At 43.0% G+C, this 18,905-nt stretch overlaps 1 protein-coding gene across 2 annotated transcripts; it reads left to right on the plus strand.

Moving 5' to 3' along the window:
• The first annotated feature begins 1,994 nt into the window (after window positions 1-1,994).
• Window positions 1,995-18,675, plus strand: TRIM6 (tripartite motif containing 6). Of its 2 annotated transcripts, XM_035265594.3 has the most exons (8): window positions 1,995-2,062; window positions 8,763-9,252; window positions 10,036-10,131; window positions 10,751-10,981; window positions 15,178-15,200; window positions 16,551-16,651; window positions 16,940-16,966; window positions 17,185-18,675. In XM_035265594.3, the coding sequence occupies exons 2-8, from the start codon at window positions 8,830-8,832 to the stop codon at window positions 17,748-17,750; spliced, it is 1,467 nt and encodes a 488-aa protein (XP_035121485.1). In that variant the 5' UTR covers window positions 1,995-2,062; window positions 8,763-8,829; the 3' UTR covers window positions 17,751-18,675. The 2 variants fall into 2 exon arrangements, with proteins under 2 accessions (XP_035121485.1, XP_035121486.1); XM_035265595.3 differs by lacking the exon at window positions 8,763-9,252.
• The last annotated feature ends 230 nt before the right edge of the window (window positions 18,676-18,905 follow it).

Consider the following 18,905-nt stretch of genomic DNA (forward strand, 5'->3'; position numbering starts at 1 on the left):
TATAGTAGAATGATTTATAATCCTTTGGATATATACCTAATAATGGGATTGCTGGATCAAATGGAATTTCTATTTCTAGGTCCTTGAGGAATCGCCACACTCCATTCAATACTTAATGAACAGTCGGGTTAATTCCATTTTTTTAATATGAGTAAAACTGCTATGAACATTTGTGTACAAATCTTCACATGGACATGATTTCATTTATCTTGAGTAGTTTCCTACCAGTGGATTTGATGGATCATATGGTAAATTTATATCTAACTTTTTGAGACCCCTTGAATTATTGCCAAGTAGCTTCATTTCTTCTCAACCGTCAGAATGCCCAGTCTCCCTGTTCAAGATGAGAAATTAGAGAGAAAATAAAAACTGCCTTGGTTAGCAAACAAAGAAACAACAAAAAAAATAAAATAAAAACTCCACACACCAAGAAACAGCCTTTTATTCTGTTCTTTGGTTTTTTGTTTTGAGACTGGTTACTGCTCTGTCACAGAGGCTGGAGTGCAGTAGCAGGATCACGGTTCACTGCAGCCTCGACCTTCCAGGCTCAAGTGTTCCTCCCACCTGTCAGCCTTCCAAGTAGCTGGGACTATGGGCACATACCTGACTAATTTTTTTTTAATTTTTTTGAGACAGGCTCACTCTATGTTGCCCAGCGTGACCTCAAAATCCTGGATTCAAGCTATTCTTCCATCTCAGCCTCCCAAAATGCTGGGATTATTAGCGAGCCACCATGCCCACCCAACATCTTTTTAACTGAGTCTTCTGGCCCTGGAAATGAAGTTCTATCCTGAGAAGACTATGGAGACTGCATGTTACTTCCATTTATATTAGCTCTTAGAAAATGGCCTGAGAAGGGACTCTGGGTTGGGCTTCTCCATCACTTCTCCAAAACTTCTAATCCTCTGGGTGTCAATCCTACCATTTTGTATTCCAAGGGACTTAAATGTGGGCTGGGCCAGTGGCAGGTTGGTGCCCATACTGGACAGTTTGGGTGGGGCCAGGAGAATCTCAGAGCATAAGCAGGCTTTGACCAGCAGTGTCATCCATGGGCAATATGGAGGCAGCCATACCTAAAACCCTTGTGAAGAAAGCCACAAAGGGGTGTTCTAAAATACCCTTTATGTGGCTTCTTAAGCCTGTGGACCTGAGGTACTCATTGAAATAGTAACATATATCTCCACTTCTTATTATGAGATTCCAGTGACCTTCCATTTGCCTGGGGACTGTTCAGAGAAACCTCTTTCTACTTAACTCAGTTCTCTCCCTACTGCTCAATCCTTTGTCCTGACTTTTATCTGGCCACCCCAGTCCCTTCTTTCTCTATACCTCACTCCCCAGTCCACCTTCTAAGCCAGGTGATACTCATCTAACCAGTCTCCTTAGGGAGGAACTTTGGCATTCTTTTCTTCTCAGAGTTTTTGTGCTATTGAAACCCTATAGTTAGAGTTCTGAGGCTCTATAAGCTTTTCGTGTATTCATAGACCTAAAGAAAAACAAAGATTTATTGTCTTCTAGTTATATAGGTCAGAATTACAAATACACACACACACACAGCTTTATACATACATATATGTAATTTTAAACTGATAAATTTTAATGATCGCCTTGCAAAACATGCCACTATGCAAAGGGGTTACCTTTTACTCATTTGCATGACTTTATTTTTAAAATTTAGATATTTAAATTAATATGTATATATGGAGCACAGGTGTATTATCAGTGTGATTAAACTCTGTTAGGATTGGAAAGCTACAGTACACTGCAGACAGTTTACGAGGGTCATCTCTGGCCTTCGGGGGTTCTCAAAGGCCTCCGGATTTGCCGTTCATCAGGTAAGACGAACAGCTTTGCACTGCCGCCTTCAAAAACTATCTTGATCTCCCTTACCACCTGATGGGCATGGGTGACCACACACCTATGGAATCCGGTGGCTGTCCCGCGGTGCGGACAATTTGACCCTCCTCCTCCCCTGGTCCCGCCCCTTCCCCCCTGAGTCTTTCGGGTTGGGTGGAGGACGCGGCTGCTGCCTCTCGGCTCTGATCCACGCCGCAGATTCCAGGTTAGTGAGCAAATTCATTTTCTGGCCAGCCACCACTGTCCCTACTTGTCTGGAGAGTTTGACCCGCCCTGTAGGTCGGGTTGGGGGTTCACGGGTGGAAGAAGAGTGAGGGAGACTTCTGCAGTTTTTAGTTGACTCAAGTTTGGGAAGGGAGCACAGAAGAGGCACCCTTGCAGCTGGGAATAGGCCTTGCAAAGGGTAGTGAGAGTTAAACCTCAATTCTAGAAGCTAAAGTCATGTAAGGGAGGCAGCTCTGGAAACTTCGCGTTAGGGAGTCGCGGCAAACCGTGTGTCAGGCGTGGATTCAGAGTCAGCATCCCTTCCCCCCTCCCCTCCCCTCCCCCATCTCCAGCCCGGCCACTCCAGGAAGTGAGCACCATTTATCCTCCATCCCAGGCGGCCCCTGGGAGGAGTCTCCCCGAGGGAGTTGGGAGATGAGCCTTCCGCAGTCTCTAGACCTGTGGTCTGTCTGTTCAAAGGCCAAAGGCTGGCGGAGGAGGGAGTCCCTGCCTTTCTCTCACCGGAGCGGAGACGTGCGTGGTTGAGTTTAGATAAAAGACGAGTGAGCGCACTCTGTTCCTCAAAATTAGTTTAAGACGCCTTGGATTGCTCTGAAGAACTTTAACCACCTGATATTGCTTACATCTGGAATTTGTCCGACTTCTCGTTCCCCAGGTGTGCCAGTCGGAGAGGGATGTCTACCATTCTGTTGACTGGCTCTTATTGTCACTTCTGGCAGAGGTGACAGAGCAGTGAAAGAGATAGATCCTTTCCCTTTCGGAACTCATTATATAGATAATTTTATTTTTACTTATTTTTCTTCCTCACTGCAAGTGAGCCCACTGAAGTTAGAGACGTTTTATTTACTCATTCAACAGAGACAGAAATGTGTGGTTAGGAGCATAGATGCCACAGCCAGACTGATGTGTTCAAATCCTGACTCTGACAGACACTGGCTGTGTGCCCAAAGACTGCTAACCTGACTTTGAGCTTTGGTTTTTTTCCATCTATAAAGCGGACGGAGTAATGTTTTGGTGAGGATTCAGTGAGACAGATTTAAATAACTAGAAGGCTGCCTGACAATGTTGAAATTATGGTCATTATTACTGGCAAACTCCATGCCTAGCATTAAAAAAATGCCCAATCCAAACAATTTTTAAATTATAGGTTTTTGAAATGCAGGGAGTGGAAATGCTTTTGAAGTGGAAATTAAATGTTTTTTGAAACCATATTCCACTTCAAATATTTATTGATTCCTATGTTAGATAATCAATTCCAGATAATAGGTTAAATATAACCCTAGATAAAGATTTTTTTAAATGTTATTCCTAAAGTGCAAGAACTCATGCCCAACTCACTTATAAATGCAATTGCCACCTATTTTATTCCACTTTCACTAGAGCTCCCCGCTGGTGGACAGGCCTGCCCTGTCATTCCGAACTCTGAACCTCCAGCCTACACCAGCCCGGGTATCCCCTGCTCGGTCACTGATTTTTATTTTGAAAGCCATTTTGATATCGATGTGAGCTTCCACTCTAGTAGATGCTTCTTATCTAAATAGAAAGCCATTCTCTGTTCTCCTCCCTCTTCTAGCTGTTTTACGCCCTAAATTGTATCCACTTTTGGGAAAGGCTCCTTTCTCTAGGGCAGTGCTTCTGAAGCCTTAGTGTGCATAAGAATCACCTAGAGAACTTAGTAAAGTGCAGATTCTGAATCATTCCAGGAAAGACTGAGATTCTTTGTAAAGAACCCCAAGTGGTTGCAGTGTTGCTAGTTAGCAGACATTCTTTTCTGGCATCTGGTTCTGATTTAATTGGTCCCACCTGGTCTTGAATTCGGGCTCTTTCTACGGCTAATTTGATCCACTGGGCTCTGGGACTGCAGGCTCTCCTGGTCTGCACTCCTCACCGTCAGAATGCTGTCTTCTCTCAAGGCTCTGGAGACTTGGTCTCAGTTGGAAACTGGCAGCCTCCCGAATCTCCCTTGGGCTGCACTCAGCTGCAGTGGGCAGTGCTGCTGGTGTGTGGGCAAAGGTCACTCAAATCTAATCTAAACGTATGCTTCCCTCCTTCACAATTCTTTCCCAGGCCTCAACTTTCACAAGAGACCTCAACTCTCACATCTTTTTTCTACTCAAGAATTTTTCTCTTAAGCAGAGTAATATTATGAAATGAATATCTAAAGCAGAGTATTACATAGAAAAAAAGACATATAATCAAATAGAAATAGAATGAAGCCACATGGGTAATTTTACATATTCAAGTAGCCTCCTTAAAAATAAGCAGGCAAAATTCATTTTAATATATTTTATTTAATCCAACATGTGCAAAATCCTGTTAGGATATGATATGATCAATATAAAAAATTATTAATAAGATACTTTAATTTTTTTAAATTAAATCTTCAAAATCCAATGTGTATTATGTACTTAAAACACCTCATTTCTGAGTAGCCACACTTCAAATGCTCAGTAGCCACATGGGGCTCCATGTTTGACAGCACAGTTCCATTATGCTTTGAAGATAAGAAACCAAGCCTTTCATTTTTCTTGTATTTTTTTTGTTCCTGTCAGGTTTATTGAGTTATAATTTATATCTAGTAAGTACTAAATTTTAAGCATAACATACAACTCTGTGAGTTTTCAGTTGTAGTCAGTTGTGTAACCACCACCATGATCATGATATATAAAGGGTATTTCCATCATCCTTCAAATTTCCTTATGCCCTTTTCAGTTCGTCTTCTTCTCCCACTCCTGGGCCCTGGCTTCCACTGATGTGCTTTCAAATACTATAGCTTTCTCTTTTCTAGGATTTCATATAAATAGCATCATACAGTAACTTAAATTTGATGTCTAGGTTCTTCCACTTTGGGTAATGCTTTTGAGATTTATCTTGTTGTATGTATTTGCAGTTTGTTTCGTAATAAGCCATTGTATGGATATAGCCGTCTGTTCATTTACCAGTTAGTGATCTCATGGATTCTTTCCAGTTTGGAGCTATTACTACATTCCGTTTATGAGGCAGTAATTCTCCTTCAAGAGAATTGGGTGTACTAAGTACAGTTTTGCCTGAAATGAAAGTGTGCATGTGTTTGTTGGGGAAGATGGATTGGAATTGGACTTTCAATTAAAATATATCAAGCTGAGCATGGCGGCTTACACCTGTAATCCCAGCATTTTGGGAGGCTGAGGCAGGCAGATCACGAGGTCAAAATATCGAGACCATCCTGGCCAACATGGTGAAACCCTGTCTCTACTAAAAATACAAAAATTAGCTGGGTGTGGTGGCACGTGCCTGTAGTCCCAGCTACTCAGAAGGCTAAGGCAGGAACATCACTTGAACCCGAGAGGCAGAGGTTGCAGTGAACCAAGATCATGCCACTGAACTCTAGCCTAGTGACAGAGCGAGACTTGGTCTGAAAAATAATAATAGTAATATAATATCAACACAATTATTTTTTAACAGTAACACTTTCATAAGATAGCACATTTATTTCTATACTCTAGTGCCAACATCAAGGCCAACTAAGCTCAGCAGTAAGTTGTAATTTTCAATCCATTATAAAGTTAATTGATCATTTCCTTTGTTAGTTGCAGTGCTAAGGTCTAGAACACCTGGAAGATAAAGTGAGACTGCGCCTCTGCCCTCATAATGCTTTATCAAAGGCAATAGAGCCTTATAGTGCAGTGTGCTAAGTGTGATGATGTGGGTATGGTAGGCTGTATTAACAAAGGAAATAATAGTGCAGTTCCCATAGATGTGATTAATTCGGTTAAAAAGTATCAGATGATAGGTAAATACATCTGTCATACGAATTAGTACTGGCAGTTAGATGTACAGAGTTCATTAATTTGTTAAAAATTACATTTTGCACGCTTTATGGAGATGAGGAATGTAAATGAGTAATAAGAGCTCCAGCTCTGTAGCCTGCGGATCTGCATTCAAAACGGCGTCACCACTTCATCTAAATCTCAGTTTACACAACTATGAAATGAGATTTAAGGGACATTCATAATGTTGTTATATGGAGTTATTGAGTTATTGCATACAAAATAATTAAATTTTTGCTGAGTACATAATGGTCTGAAAATATTTGCTGTGAGCATTGCTGCTACTAAGCATGGCAATGCTGAAGACCCAGGCCAGTACTTGCTGGAGCACCATAGAACACTAGATGGCAGCACCGAGGACCTGTTTTCAGCTCACTAGACCCTCCAGCTGGGCCACTAGGAGGCTTATGCTTATGTCCCATGACCTTTTCTTGCCCTTATCTGAGACACTTTCTCAGGCCCTTTCTATTAGAGGGAGTGTTGTTATTAGGAGGCAATTTGATATACTTTTTAAATCTATCAGGCCCTCAAGATGGGGGTAAATTGGTACAATTCACAGGACCTGTGTTTAGGCCCACACAGACCATGTTTTTTACATCAATATACATTTGTTTTTGCTGGGAAGCCAGCCAAAGACAAATTAGAGAATTCCACCTGCTCCCTACCTACTGTGGCCTGTCCAGAACAACAGGGTCACACATGGGACCATGGCCAGAGCAACTCCAAATAGGCAGTGTCAGCTGGCTTTTCTTTGGTGTCCCAAACACAACTCCAGGTAGGCAAGCAGAACAAATGTCCCCCAATGAAAATAACTCAATGCTGGAAACCGTTTTTAAAAATTTATAAAGAGTATTTTTGGTGTGATTTTGAGCAATGATAATGTAATTTATCAACAGAACTCTTCCAAGAAAAACGAATAGAGACTAAAAATAGTATTTCTCAATGAAGATATAAGGCCTCAACTGCTTACCGGCCACCTCTCCTTACGTATGGGCCCCCTTGGGATCCTGTTGAAGTTTAGGACAGGCCCTGGCAAAATCCCATCATCAAATAGGATCTCTCCTATTTCCATACTTCCAAAACACTTGGTCCGTGCCTGACCTTTACAGCCTTTACAACTGACTGTCTTTGGTTTAAGTTACGAGTTTGAGGACAAAGCTTTGAACTGGGACCCTGGAAAGGTCAGGTTATGCCAGTTCTACAACTTAACAAGATGCGTGATTTTGTAAAGTCACTTAATGTTTCTTCTTACTGAAGAATTGAGAATACTCTTGTTTATGCAGAGTTGTCCCACGAAGGATAGAGAAAGCAGGAGAATGTGATTTCTAAATCACAACTGGTGAGAGAATCATTAGTTGTAAAAATATTACCACCCCCCAGGCTGGGCACAGTGGCTTACGCATGTAATCCCAGCACTTTGGGAGGACGAAGTGGATGGATCACTTGAAGTCAGAAGTTTGAGACCAGCATGGCCAACATGGTGAAACCCTGTTTCTACCTAAAATGCAAACATTAGCTGAGTGTGGTGGCACTTGTCTGTAATCCCAGCTACTCTGGAGGCTGAGGCATGAGAATCGCTTGAACCTGGGATGCGGAGTTTGCAGTGAGCCAAGATCACACCACTGCACTCCAGCCTGGGCAATAGCAAGACTCAGTCTCAACAACAACAAAAAATTACCTCCCCTTATTGTGGCCATTGCTGTTTCTTTGTTTTTTGTTTTTTTCTGAGAAGGGGAGCCTCTTGGGTGAGAGAACTCTATGTGGAGCAAGGCTGTTCTGAGGTGGAAGTGTTTGCACAGTTTTGGAGATCAGATACCAGAAGTAATGCCAGAGTGATGGCAAAGAGGTGAAAGAGCTCATGAGAAAAGTCACCGATAATCATTGTTGAGGATGAGGGGGTTCTGACCTTTCATTCACCAAAAGGCGAGGACCTATATGTCAGGCTCTGTGCTAGCTGCCAAGGATGCAGCCATGAACAAAAACAGTCTCTGATCTCATGGAGCTTACCTTTTATTGAGAGGATTCAGGAAGTAAAGATCTATGTTAGGTGGTGTAAGAAGTAAAATAACGAGGCAAGTATGTGGAGAGTGACTGTATGGTGGCTATGCTTTAAGCAGACTAGTCAGAGCAGACCCTTCTGATAAGGGAATGGGTAAGGAGCTAGTAAGTCATGCAGGTAGCAGAGTAAAGGGTCATCCTTCCATCATGAACAGCAAAGGCAAGAATTCTGAGGCAGCAGTAGTTTGGGGCACTTTTAACATTGAGGAGATGTTTTGGGTGAGAAAAGGTCACACAGGCCAGGCGTGGTGGCTCATGCCTGTAATCCCAGCACTTTGAGAGGCCGAAGCAGGCGGATCACTTAAGGTCAGGAGTTCAAGACCAGTCTGGCTAACATGGTGAAACTCTGTCTCTGCTAAAAATACAAAAATTAGCTGGGTGTGGTAACATGCACCTGTAATTCCAGCTACTCGGGAGGCTGAGGCAGAATTGCATGAACTCTGGAGGCAGAGGTTGTAGTGAGCTGAGATCACACCACTGCATTCCAGCCTAGGTGACTGAGTGAGTCTCCTTCTCAAATAAAAGAAAAAAGAAAAGGTCACACAGACAGTGACTTACACAGGCCCCTCCTTCCCAGGACTTCAGTTTGTCACTTCATTCAATAGGAGCAAGAGGAAATCATAACCACTGTTCTAACACGAGAAGAAATTGGTGTCTTATGTGAGCTAGGATAAAGAAAGTGTTGGCAATTAGAATGAGAAGCCCATGTTACCCCAGGTGTCTGACCTCTTTATCCAGGACTGGGCAGTCAGTATCCCTTTCTTTCTCCCTGCTTTCTTACCATGACCCTTTTTTGTTTGCTTATCTACCTAGGATTCTACAAGCAGGAGATATCTTAGAAATCAGGGCTGGGCAGGCAGGAGCCAGGAAAGTAGCCACAATGACTTCAACAGTACTGGTGGACATACAGGAAGAGGTGACCTGCCCCATCTGCCTGGAGCTTCTGACAGAACCCCTGAGCTTAGACTGTGGCCACAGCTTCTGCCAAGCCTGCCTCACACCGAACAGCAGGGAATCAATGATTGGTCAAGAAGGGGAAAGAAGGTGCCCTGTGTGTCAGTCCAGCTACCAGCTTGGGAACCTGCGGCCTAATCGACACCTGGCCAACATAGCGGGGAGGCTCAGAGAGGTGGTGTTGGGCGCTGGGAAGCAGCTGAAAGCAGTTCTTTGTGCAGACCATGGAGAAAAGCTGCAGCTCTTCTGTAAGGATGATGGGAAGGTCATTTGTTGGCTTTGTGAACGGTCTGAGGAGCACCGTGGTCACCACACGTTCCTCATGGAGGAGGTTGCCCAGGAGTACCAGGTGGGACCCCAGGGTGGAGGGGGAGATGGAGAAACAGATTCTTTGATAGATTTTAACATTTTGTCATGCTCTGATCTAATTTCTTTATAGTGCTTTTATTTACCTAGAGAAGGAACCTGGAAGCTCCCTCCCTGATTGAGACTAGAGACTTTATCTTTTACTTGCTATACCAGATTGAGTAGACAGAACTGCTGGGGGGAAAAGGGGTACTTGGTTGATTGAGTATGGAGATATGTTGGTAGTGAAAGTAAATGCATTTTTTTACTTATGTATTTATTTTGAGACGGAGTCTCACTCTGTCGCCCAGGCTGGAGTGCAGTGGCACAATCTTGGCTCACTGCAACCTCTGCCTCCCAGGTTCAAGCAGTTCTCATGCCCAGCTTCCTGAGTATCTGGGACTACAGGCGTGCACCACTGTGCCCAGCAAATTGTATGTGTGTGTGTTTAGCAGAGGTGGGGTTGTGCCATGTTGCCCAGGCTGGTCTCAAACTTCTGAGCTCAGGCGATCTACCTGCCTCGGTCTCCCAAAGTGCTGGGATTTCAGGCATGAGCCACAGGTGTTTTGTGGTCAGTCACCTTCCCAAGGAGGATGGAGAATCAATCTATTCCTGTTGGTTTTTATCCGCTGTATATAAAAGATATGTTGGCCTTCTCTCAAGTTTTCGTCCTAGGTTGGGAAAGGCTTCTTTTGAGGTTAGCAGAATCTCTGTCCTATTCATTCCATGTCGGGGTACCGAGTCAACTAAAGGCTTGATCCTGCTTAACGTGATTTGTTTATTCCAGGAGAAGTTTCAGGAGTCTCTAAAGAAGCTGAAGCAAGAGCAGCAAGAAGCTGAGAAGCTAACAGCTTTTATCAGAGAGAAGAGGACGACCTGGAAGGCAAGGGGGACTTTTTCTGAGGATGTCCTGGAGCAGGAATCAGGGCAGGTCATAGGGGCTGAAGGCAAAGGAGTCCTGGTCCTGCCTGTCCTCTGATACCATGACTAGAAGAGCTTTCCTTTGCCTGTTCTTCCACTACATTCCTTCCAAACGGGGAGGAGAGGGGAGCTAAATAGCAAACATCAAAACTGAACCGAGACAATCACATAGCAGAGGACCCGTGGTCAGGGGTTGCCCGATTCATAATTCTGGATCTTGCTGTACAGTTTCAGTCTCTTTGGCTTCCTGGGAATGACAGGTTAGTCACAGGCTGGTAATTTCTTCCTCAGTACTCTAAATTGGTGAGGGAGGCTTCCTGGAATCTAAACCTCACCCAGGAATCACAGTTGATATCTAAAAGGCCTAGATAAAGCATCCTGGGGGTAATGGTCTGGGCAGAGCTGAAGGGAGAAAAGAAGGAAAAAGCAGCCTACATAGGCTTTTCCCTGCAGCATTTACCCTCCCTCTCTCAGAGAGCCTGGCCCAGAAAAGCAGACTTGAGTGCAATTCCCCCACTTTTTATAGGGGAGACCCTCAGTGTAACAGACTAGCAGCCTCTTTTTCTTCCCTATTCCTGAAGAATCAGATGGAGCCTGAGAGGTACCGGATCCAGACAGAGTTTAATCAGCTGCGAAACATCCTAGACAGAGCGGAGCAGCGGGAGCTGAAAAAGCTGGAGGAGGAAGAGAAGAAGGGGCTGCGTATTATAGAAGAGGCTGAGAATGACCTGGTCCACCAGAGCCAGTCGCTGAGAGAGCTCATCTCCGATCTGGAGCGTCGATGTCAGGGGTCAACAATGGAGCTGCTGCAGGTAAGGCTTGTGAAGGAGCCCAGATCAGAGACTCAAGGAAAAGAGAAACTAACTTTTCTTCCTTTCTGGGGCATCAGACTACCATCACTACAGGGACAAGAAAAAGCATTCCTTTGGCACGATAGTGCCTATTTCCTATTAAACTATTTAGAGGTATAGAGCAAAGCATAAGATAATTCAGAGTACAAATGCAAGGGAAAACCCCCCTCCTTTTTTTTTAAGATGGAGTCTTGTTTGCTGGAGTGCAATGACACAATCTCAGCTCACTGCAACCTCTACCTCCTGAGTTCAAGCTATTCTCTTGCCTCAGCCTCCCAAGTAGCCGGGATTACAGCCACCTGCCACCATGCCCAGCTAATTTTTGTATTTTTAGTAGAGAGAGTGTTTCACCATGTTGTCCAGGCTGGTCTTGAACTTCTGACCTTAACTGATCTACTCGCCTCAGCCTCCTAAAGTGCTGGGATTACAGGCATGAGCCACCACACCGGCCTCCCATTTTTATTTATAAAGGGTGGTCTGAAAGTTTATTTGATGCTGTGGAGAAGATCTGTTGCATCCAGTGATGTTCTTTATGTTTTTTCTTTCTGAGTCTTGGCACAATTTACATTTCTGGCTGGATAATTCTTTGCTGCCAGGCAGTCTCCTTTTAGCAGCATCTCTGGCATCTGCCCACTAGATGTCAGCAGCACCACCTCAGATATGACAGCCCCAGATTTCTTCAGACACTGCCATGATAGCTCCAGGGAGAACACAGTGCTCTCCCAACTGAGAACCACTGTTTTTTTAGGCACCTCTTGTCTCTGATGCTGTATTGGGAATTTGTCAAGTGCTTCTTACTCAGCTTAGTTACAGGCAAATTTACGCTAAGCTAAATTCTTAGACATAATGTATTACCAGCCCTATTTTGTTTTCACTCTCTTTATAGAGTGAAATCATTTAAGGTACTGTAGTAATAGATATTTGAGCAAGTGTTTGAGATCTGGGCTCTGGTCTGTATGTATGTAGGTTGAAGATTACAAGGTATCAAGCCCAGAGAGATTGGATGGAGGAACTTGAACTGAGGTTGAAGTTCTAGCAGCTGTTTTCTGCATAGAATGGCTAGCATGGCTGTGAATTTGAGGCATGATGTACCTTGTGAGATTCTGTAACCTCCAGAGTGTAAGATATTCTTTGTTTGTTTGTTTGTTTGTTTGTTTTGCCCTTATGCTTTCCTCTTGCTCTTTCTTTGTTGATGGAATAATTATTTATTCACATATTCTTGGGCCCTAGTATTAGAGCCATATGGTAGATACTTTCTACCTATTAGAGCTTTTTCTCATTCACTGCTTCCTGCTTTGCATCTTCATTTCATTCTTGCCTTTTTGTCCTCCTCATTGATATTTTACCCTGATACTTTTCTCCTTCACTCTTTTGTTCTGGCTCCTCAACACTCCTCAAACTGTGAATATTTTTTAGGCTGGGTGCAGTGGCTCATCCCTGTAATCCCAGCATTTTGGGAGGCCGGATCAGGTGGATCACAAAGTCAGAAGATCAAGACCACTCTGGCCAACACTGTGAAACCCTGTCTCTACTAAAAATACAAAAATAATTAGCCAGGCATGGTCATGTATGCCTGTAATCCCAGCTACTCAGGAGATTGAGGCAGAAGAATCTCTTGAACCCGGGAGGCAGAGGTTGTAGTGAGCTGAGATCACCCCACTGCACTTCATCCTGGGTGACAGAGTGAGACTCTGTCTCAATTAAAAAAAAAAAAAAAATTAATGCAAATGAATCATCAATTCGTGTTGCTAGTTTAGATACTTCCACATTCATTAGTATGACTGCCCAATAGGCATTTAAACTTGAGTCTTTTCTAACAATAAATTTCCTAGAATTTTCCCATCACAGACATTCTTCCTTCTCTTTTCCTTATCTGTGTATCTTGTTGCCCATTAAGCTTTTATAGCCAAGATAAAAGCTTCAACATATGGACACTAACATAAAGCCAAAATAAGAGAAGTTACCATGAAATGACACATTGATTTCCTCATTTCAGTTCCTCAGTATAGCCATAATGTTAGACTGATACAGTCCCAGATGATTACTGCAGATTGACACACACAGCATAGATTGATACAGTCCTGGGTGATTACTGCAGATTGACAGACACAGCATAGACTGATACAGTCCTGGGTGATTACCGCAGATTGACACACACAGCATGGACTGATACAGTCCTGGGTGATTACCGCAGATTGACACACACAGCATTGACTGATACAGTCCTGGGTGATTACTGCAGATTGACACACACAGCATAGACTGATACAGTCCTGGGTGATTACTGCAGATTGACCGACACAGCATAGACTGATACAGTCCTGGGTGATTACTGCAGATTGACACATAGAGCATAGACTGATACAGTCCTGGGTGATTACTGCAGAGTGACACACACAGCATTGACTGATACAGTCCTGGGTGATTACTGCAGATTGACAGACACAGCATAGACTGATACAGTCCTGGGTGATTACTGCAGATTGACACACACAGCATAGACTGATACAGTCCTGGGTGATTACTGCAGATTGACACACACAGCATTGACTGATACAGTCCTGGGTGATTACTGCAGATTGACACACACAGCATTGACTGATACAGTCCTGGGTGATTACCGCAGATTGACACACACAGCATAGACTGATACAGTCCTGGGTGATTACTGCAGATTGACAGACACAGCATAGACTGATACAGTCCTGGGTGATTACTGCAGATTGACACACACAGCATAGACTGATACAGTCCTGGGTGATTACTGCAGATTGACACACACAGCATAGACTGATACAGTCCTGGGTGATTACTGCAGATTGACACATAGAGCATAGACTGATACAGTCCTGGGTGATTACCGCAGATTGACACACACAGCATTGACTGATACAGTCCTGGGTGATTACTGCAGATTGACAGACACAGCATAGATTGATACAGTGCTGGATGATTATCGCAGATTGACAGACACAGCATAGATTGATACAGTCCTGGGTGATTACTGCAGATTGACACACACAGCATAGATTGATACAGTCCTGGATGATTACCGCAGATTGACCGACACAGCATAGACTGATACAGTCCTGGGTGATTACTGCAGATTGACACACACAGCATTGACTGATACAGTCCTGGGTGATTACTGCAGATTGACGCACACAGCACCTTTGCCAAGCTCTATATTCAAGCCAGTTTGAGTTGTGTCTCTATGAAATGCCACTATATACAGCCCTACTACAGATAAAATAGTTAATCCTGTGTTATATGGACCAAAATTAGGCTTTTCTTTGGGGTCATTGAGATGTATGGAGCAGGAGATAAAAGGACTAAATGGAAGGGAATAGGCCAATTCTATTGAAATGAGACTGGCAGTGGCAGTGGTAAAGGTGAACAGCTGGTGGCTAAATGAGATTAAGGGTGTGAAGTGGACTGACTTGGGCAAAGATATGATGCCAAGGTACATATGTGGTAGTTACTACCTATTTTATTTAAATTTGGTGACTAAGTGTTACTAGTATGATTCAGTAGGATAGAAGGGAGACAAGAGTTTCAGGAATGATTTTTCTTTTAAACATCTTGCATTTGAGGTGCCTGTGATTCATTTGCTGGTCTAGATATTAATCAAAATCATAAGAAAAGAGAGCTGAGCAGAAGTACAGATTTGAGAATCATCATGTATGTGTTAAAATGAAAGAAATGGATGAAGTCAGCAAAGGTAGGGTAGAGGGTTAGAGAAGGTGAAGTTTGAGAAACAACCGTATTTAAAACCCATGAGCTTTATCTTCAGCAAGCAGAACAGAATGTAAGCTTCTCAAGGATGGAAATTATGACTTCATCTTATGAGGTTCTCTAGGGCCGGGCACAATGCCTGACAAATAATACGTGCTATACGTACATAACATTACACACATATATGCACACACGCAGTGTTGTAAAAATCAAGACCCCGATGAATTAATTGAGGTATTTTTTGGTGTCTTCACATGGGTTCTTAGGGACAGTCTGCCCTGAGCTTTTATCTCTACTTTGTGGCCTCCACAATAGGATTATCTTTATTTCTGTCATTTCAGGGGGTGGTGGAAATGGAAGGAGGAATGTGAATAAGGGCATGACCTGTTACTCCTTGACTTAACCTGTCTTTTTCCTCCTAGGATGCGAGAGATGTCACAGAAAGGTACGTGTAGGAGAACATGAGGTAGTGCCCTTGGATTGAAAAATGATTCCTTTAACCATGATCAGTGGGAAAGTGAAAAAAAATCAGAGTAGGGAAGATTCAAGACTGTGGTCTTGAATTGTGCATCACATGAGAGTTTTGGCATCCTCAAATAAAGGGAATGAACTGGCTTCTATGATAGGAAAATGTGGGTGATGGGAGGTCACCACTTGGGGACAGTACTGTTAGAGTCAAGAGTTGCTATATCAGTGACTCTCCAAGCACCCCATTAAGTGTACTGTTCCATAAACCTCTGTGCATGCTTTCATCCCTGATTCTTAAGTTTACAGTTACTCAAAATATACAGGAATTTTCTTTGCCCATAAATTGTTTATTTTTTATTTTTTTGAGACAGAGTCTGGGCTGGAGTACAGTGGTGCAATCTCGGCTCACTGCAACCTCCTGCCCGTGAATTTTATCAGAGGCACATTCCCATCTGCATTATTTCTCAAGGTTTAAGAATTTGCTCTTGGGACATTTGCCTTAAGTTTTTCTTTCTCCCAGCCCTTGCTCCCTAGTAGATTTTCTTTTGTCTCAATTCCAGTAAAAACATAAACCCCAGCTCTTGAAAATAATAATTTAGCCCAGGAAGCAAACATGTTCTCTATCACATACTCCAGAGTCTCATCCGACAAGATGACATCTCAAGTCTCTTGCTCACTTGGTACCTTCATGCTCCTCACAGACACATGAAATATGAAGCCTGTTGTCCCTTCTGAAATCTGCACTCTCCATTTGGAGATGAGGACATCTTTTCTCCAGCTGGCAGCATAACATTCTCAGAGATAGCAAATTCTAAAATGCTGTTTTGAAGGTTTTTTGAGAAATCCTAAGGCCTAAGCCCACAGACCTTCTGAATGAAGCTCTTCACTCTCAGAGCCCGAGCAACAGGCCCCTGCTGTTCTGCCTGTCAACGCAGACATCTTCAGCCCCTCTGATTTTAAATATTTTATATCTTTTTTTAGAGGTAGCAAAAGATTTCCCAGCTATTATTTTACTGAATTGCATAACGTCTCTAGAACATAGAGAAAGGAAAATTATTTTATTTTCTAAAAACAACAACAGAAAAACAAAAGGAGGCTTTATGAAGTTAAATCTTAAAAAAGTTTATGTAGATGGGGAGATGATAGTTTCCAGTCTAGGTCTCCTGGCTCCAGTGCCAGGGCTGTTTGTAGAATGACGCTAAGTTTCTTCCAAAAGGAGGATTGAAGTTCATCTGTAGGCTTGGGAGGTAAGAGAAACAGGGGTGGACAGGTGCTGTGGTCCCACACAGTCAGCAGTGTGGGAATTCAGAAGTCCTGTCCTTTCTAGGAGTGAGTTCTGGACCCTGAGGAAGCCAGAAGCTCTCCCTACAAGGCTGAGAAGTATGTTTCGAGCCCCAGATCTGAAAAAGATGCTGCGAGTGTTTAGAGGTGAGGAGATTCAGGGGAAAGAGTTTGGATGTGGAATTAGTGTCGTGGGAAGAAATAAACAGCATAGAGGATATAGTCGGTATTTGAGCAGAGTAGCAAAGAGGGAGGTCCCAGAGGGAGAGATATAGTGTGCTGAAGAAGATGTTGTTTGTATTTAAGGGGAGATAAAATGGCCAAGGACATCCTCACAGCGTTCCTCACCATTCCCCTCAATTTAGTAAGGAGAGGGATACCAGACATGAGACAATTGGTCCTATTCAACATTATTAACTCTTTTTATCATTACAGAGCTGACAGATGTCCAAAGCTACTGGGGTAAGTAGAAGCCATGGCCTCTTGCTGTGGGCTGGCACATTCTGATCTCCTTTCACACGCTCCTCCCCAGGCATATCCACCCAGGTCCTAGGTGTTGATGCCTTCCCCATCCCTACCACAGTTCCAGTTCCTCCAACCACTTCCTGTGTTTCCTCTTCTCAGCATAATGAGACCCATGTCCCCATTCTCATCAGCTGATGTTGTACCTTTTCCTACAGTGGACGTGACTCTGAATCCGCACACAGCTAATTTAAATCTTGTCCTGGCTAAAAACCTTAGACAGGTGAGGTTTGTGGGAGCTAAAGTATCTGGACCTTCCTGTCTGGAAAAGCATCATGACTGTAGTGTCCTGGGCTCCCAGCACTTCTCCTCTGGAAAGCATTACTGGGAGGTAGATGTGGCTAAGAAGACTGCCTGGATCCTGGGTGTATGCAGCAATTCAGTGAGACCTGCATTCTCTTTCAACCAGTATGCTAAAAATCACACTGCTTATTCCAGATACCAGCCTCAGAGTGGATACTGGGTCATTGGGTTACAGCATAAACATGAATATAGGGCCTATGAGGATTCTTCCCCTTCCCTGCTCCTCTCCATGACAGTGCCCCCTCGCCGTGTTGGGGTTTTTTTAGATTATGAGGCTGGCACTGTCTCCTTTTATAATGTCACAAACAATGGCTTCCCCATCTACACTTTCTCTAAATATTACTTTCCCACCACTCTTTGTCCATATTTTAATCCTTGCAACTGTGTGATTCCTATGACCCTGCGTCATCCAAACTCTTGAATATTCTTCTGTTCTCACCCACTTCTGATAAGTACCCTGAGGCTAATCAGCATGCGGTTCTCTCTTCTGATCTGATTTTCTGTGTTCTCAATTCTTTTGTTGTTTTGTTTTGTTTTTTGAGGTAGCGTCTTGCTCTGTTCCCCACGATGGAGTGCAGCAGCAAGATCTTGACTCATTGCAACTGCTGCCTCCTGGGTTCAAGCGAACCTCCTGCCTCAGCATCCCAGGTAGCTGGGATTACAGGCACCCACCATCACACCCAACTAATTTTTATATCTCTGTAGAGATGGGGTTTCACCGTGTTGGCCAGGCTGATATAGAACTCCTGACCGCAAGTGATCCACCCACCTCAGCCTCCCAAAGTGCTGGGATTACAGGCCTGAGCCACTGTGCCCCACCAATTCTTTTGTTTTAAACATTTGCTCAATACTAGGATGCACCTAAGTGGTGAGAGTAAACATCTTTGACTGATGACAGGTCTTCAGGTGGATAGCGGGCGCTTCCAGCATTTTGCATAGTGTTAAGCATAATATTTGATGCAGGTTTTTTTTGGTTAATGCAGGGGATCAAAGTTCGGAAGTTCCGATCTGTTAATTTGCTACTGGTTTTTGTATAAAATGAAAAATTGTATTCAACCAATGTCTTTTCTGTAAATTATTGAGATAATTGTTTATCATTTTTATTCTGTTAATGTGGCTTAGTACACTGATTTATTTCAATTTGTTGTATCTGCCACAAATTGCTGACATACATCATTATTTGTTGTATGCAATACTGGATTTATTTTGCTAATATATTGTTTAGATTTTGTTTTCATCTATGTTAATGAAAGAAATTGGCCTGTATTTTTACATTCTTGTAATACCTTTGCCAGGTTCTATAAAATTCAGTAATAAGCAAATAAAATACCATGTTTTTGTATACATATATGTAGGATTGAGCTCTAAAACCAAAACATTATAATTGTTATTTGGGTAGCTTCCAACTCAGATTGAAGCGATTGTAACTCATCTTTACTACAGTCTTCACTGCAACCTTCAGCCTTTCTCTTTACATTTAAAAGTAGCAATAGAATAACAAAGAAATATATCTTTCAAATTAATTGAAATAATAATAAAAAGATAGTGGGGAGAGAAAAATCATCCAATGCTTATT

This window comes from Callithrix jacchus, chromosome 10 (genome assembly GCF_049354715.1).
Source record: "Callithrix jacchus isolate 240 chromosome 10, calJac240_pri, whole genome shotgun sequence".
Classification (NCBI taxonomy): domain Eukaryota; kingdom Metazoa; phylum Chordata; class Mammalia; order Primates; family Cebidae; genus Callithrix; species Callithrix jacchus.

What these genes read in the sequence shown, in the direction of transcription:
- TRIM6 (XM_035265594.3), top strand. Translation starts at nt 8,830, where the DNA reads ATGACTTCAACAGTACTGGTGGACATACAGGAAGAGGTGACCTGCCCC. An exon ending in GATGCTGCGAGTGTTTAGAG is followed by an intron (nt 16,652 to 16,939) that starts GTGAGGAGATTC and finishes TTATCATTACAG; the next exon opens with AGCTGACAGATGTCCAAAGC. An exon ending in AGATGTCCAAAGCTACTGGG is followed by an intron (nt 16,967 to 17,184) that starts GTAAGTAGAAGC and finishes CTTTTCCTACAG; the next exon opens with TGGACGTGACTCTGAATCCG.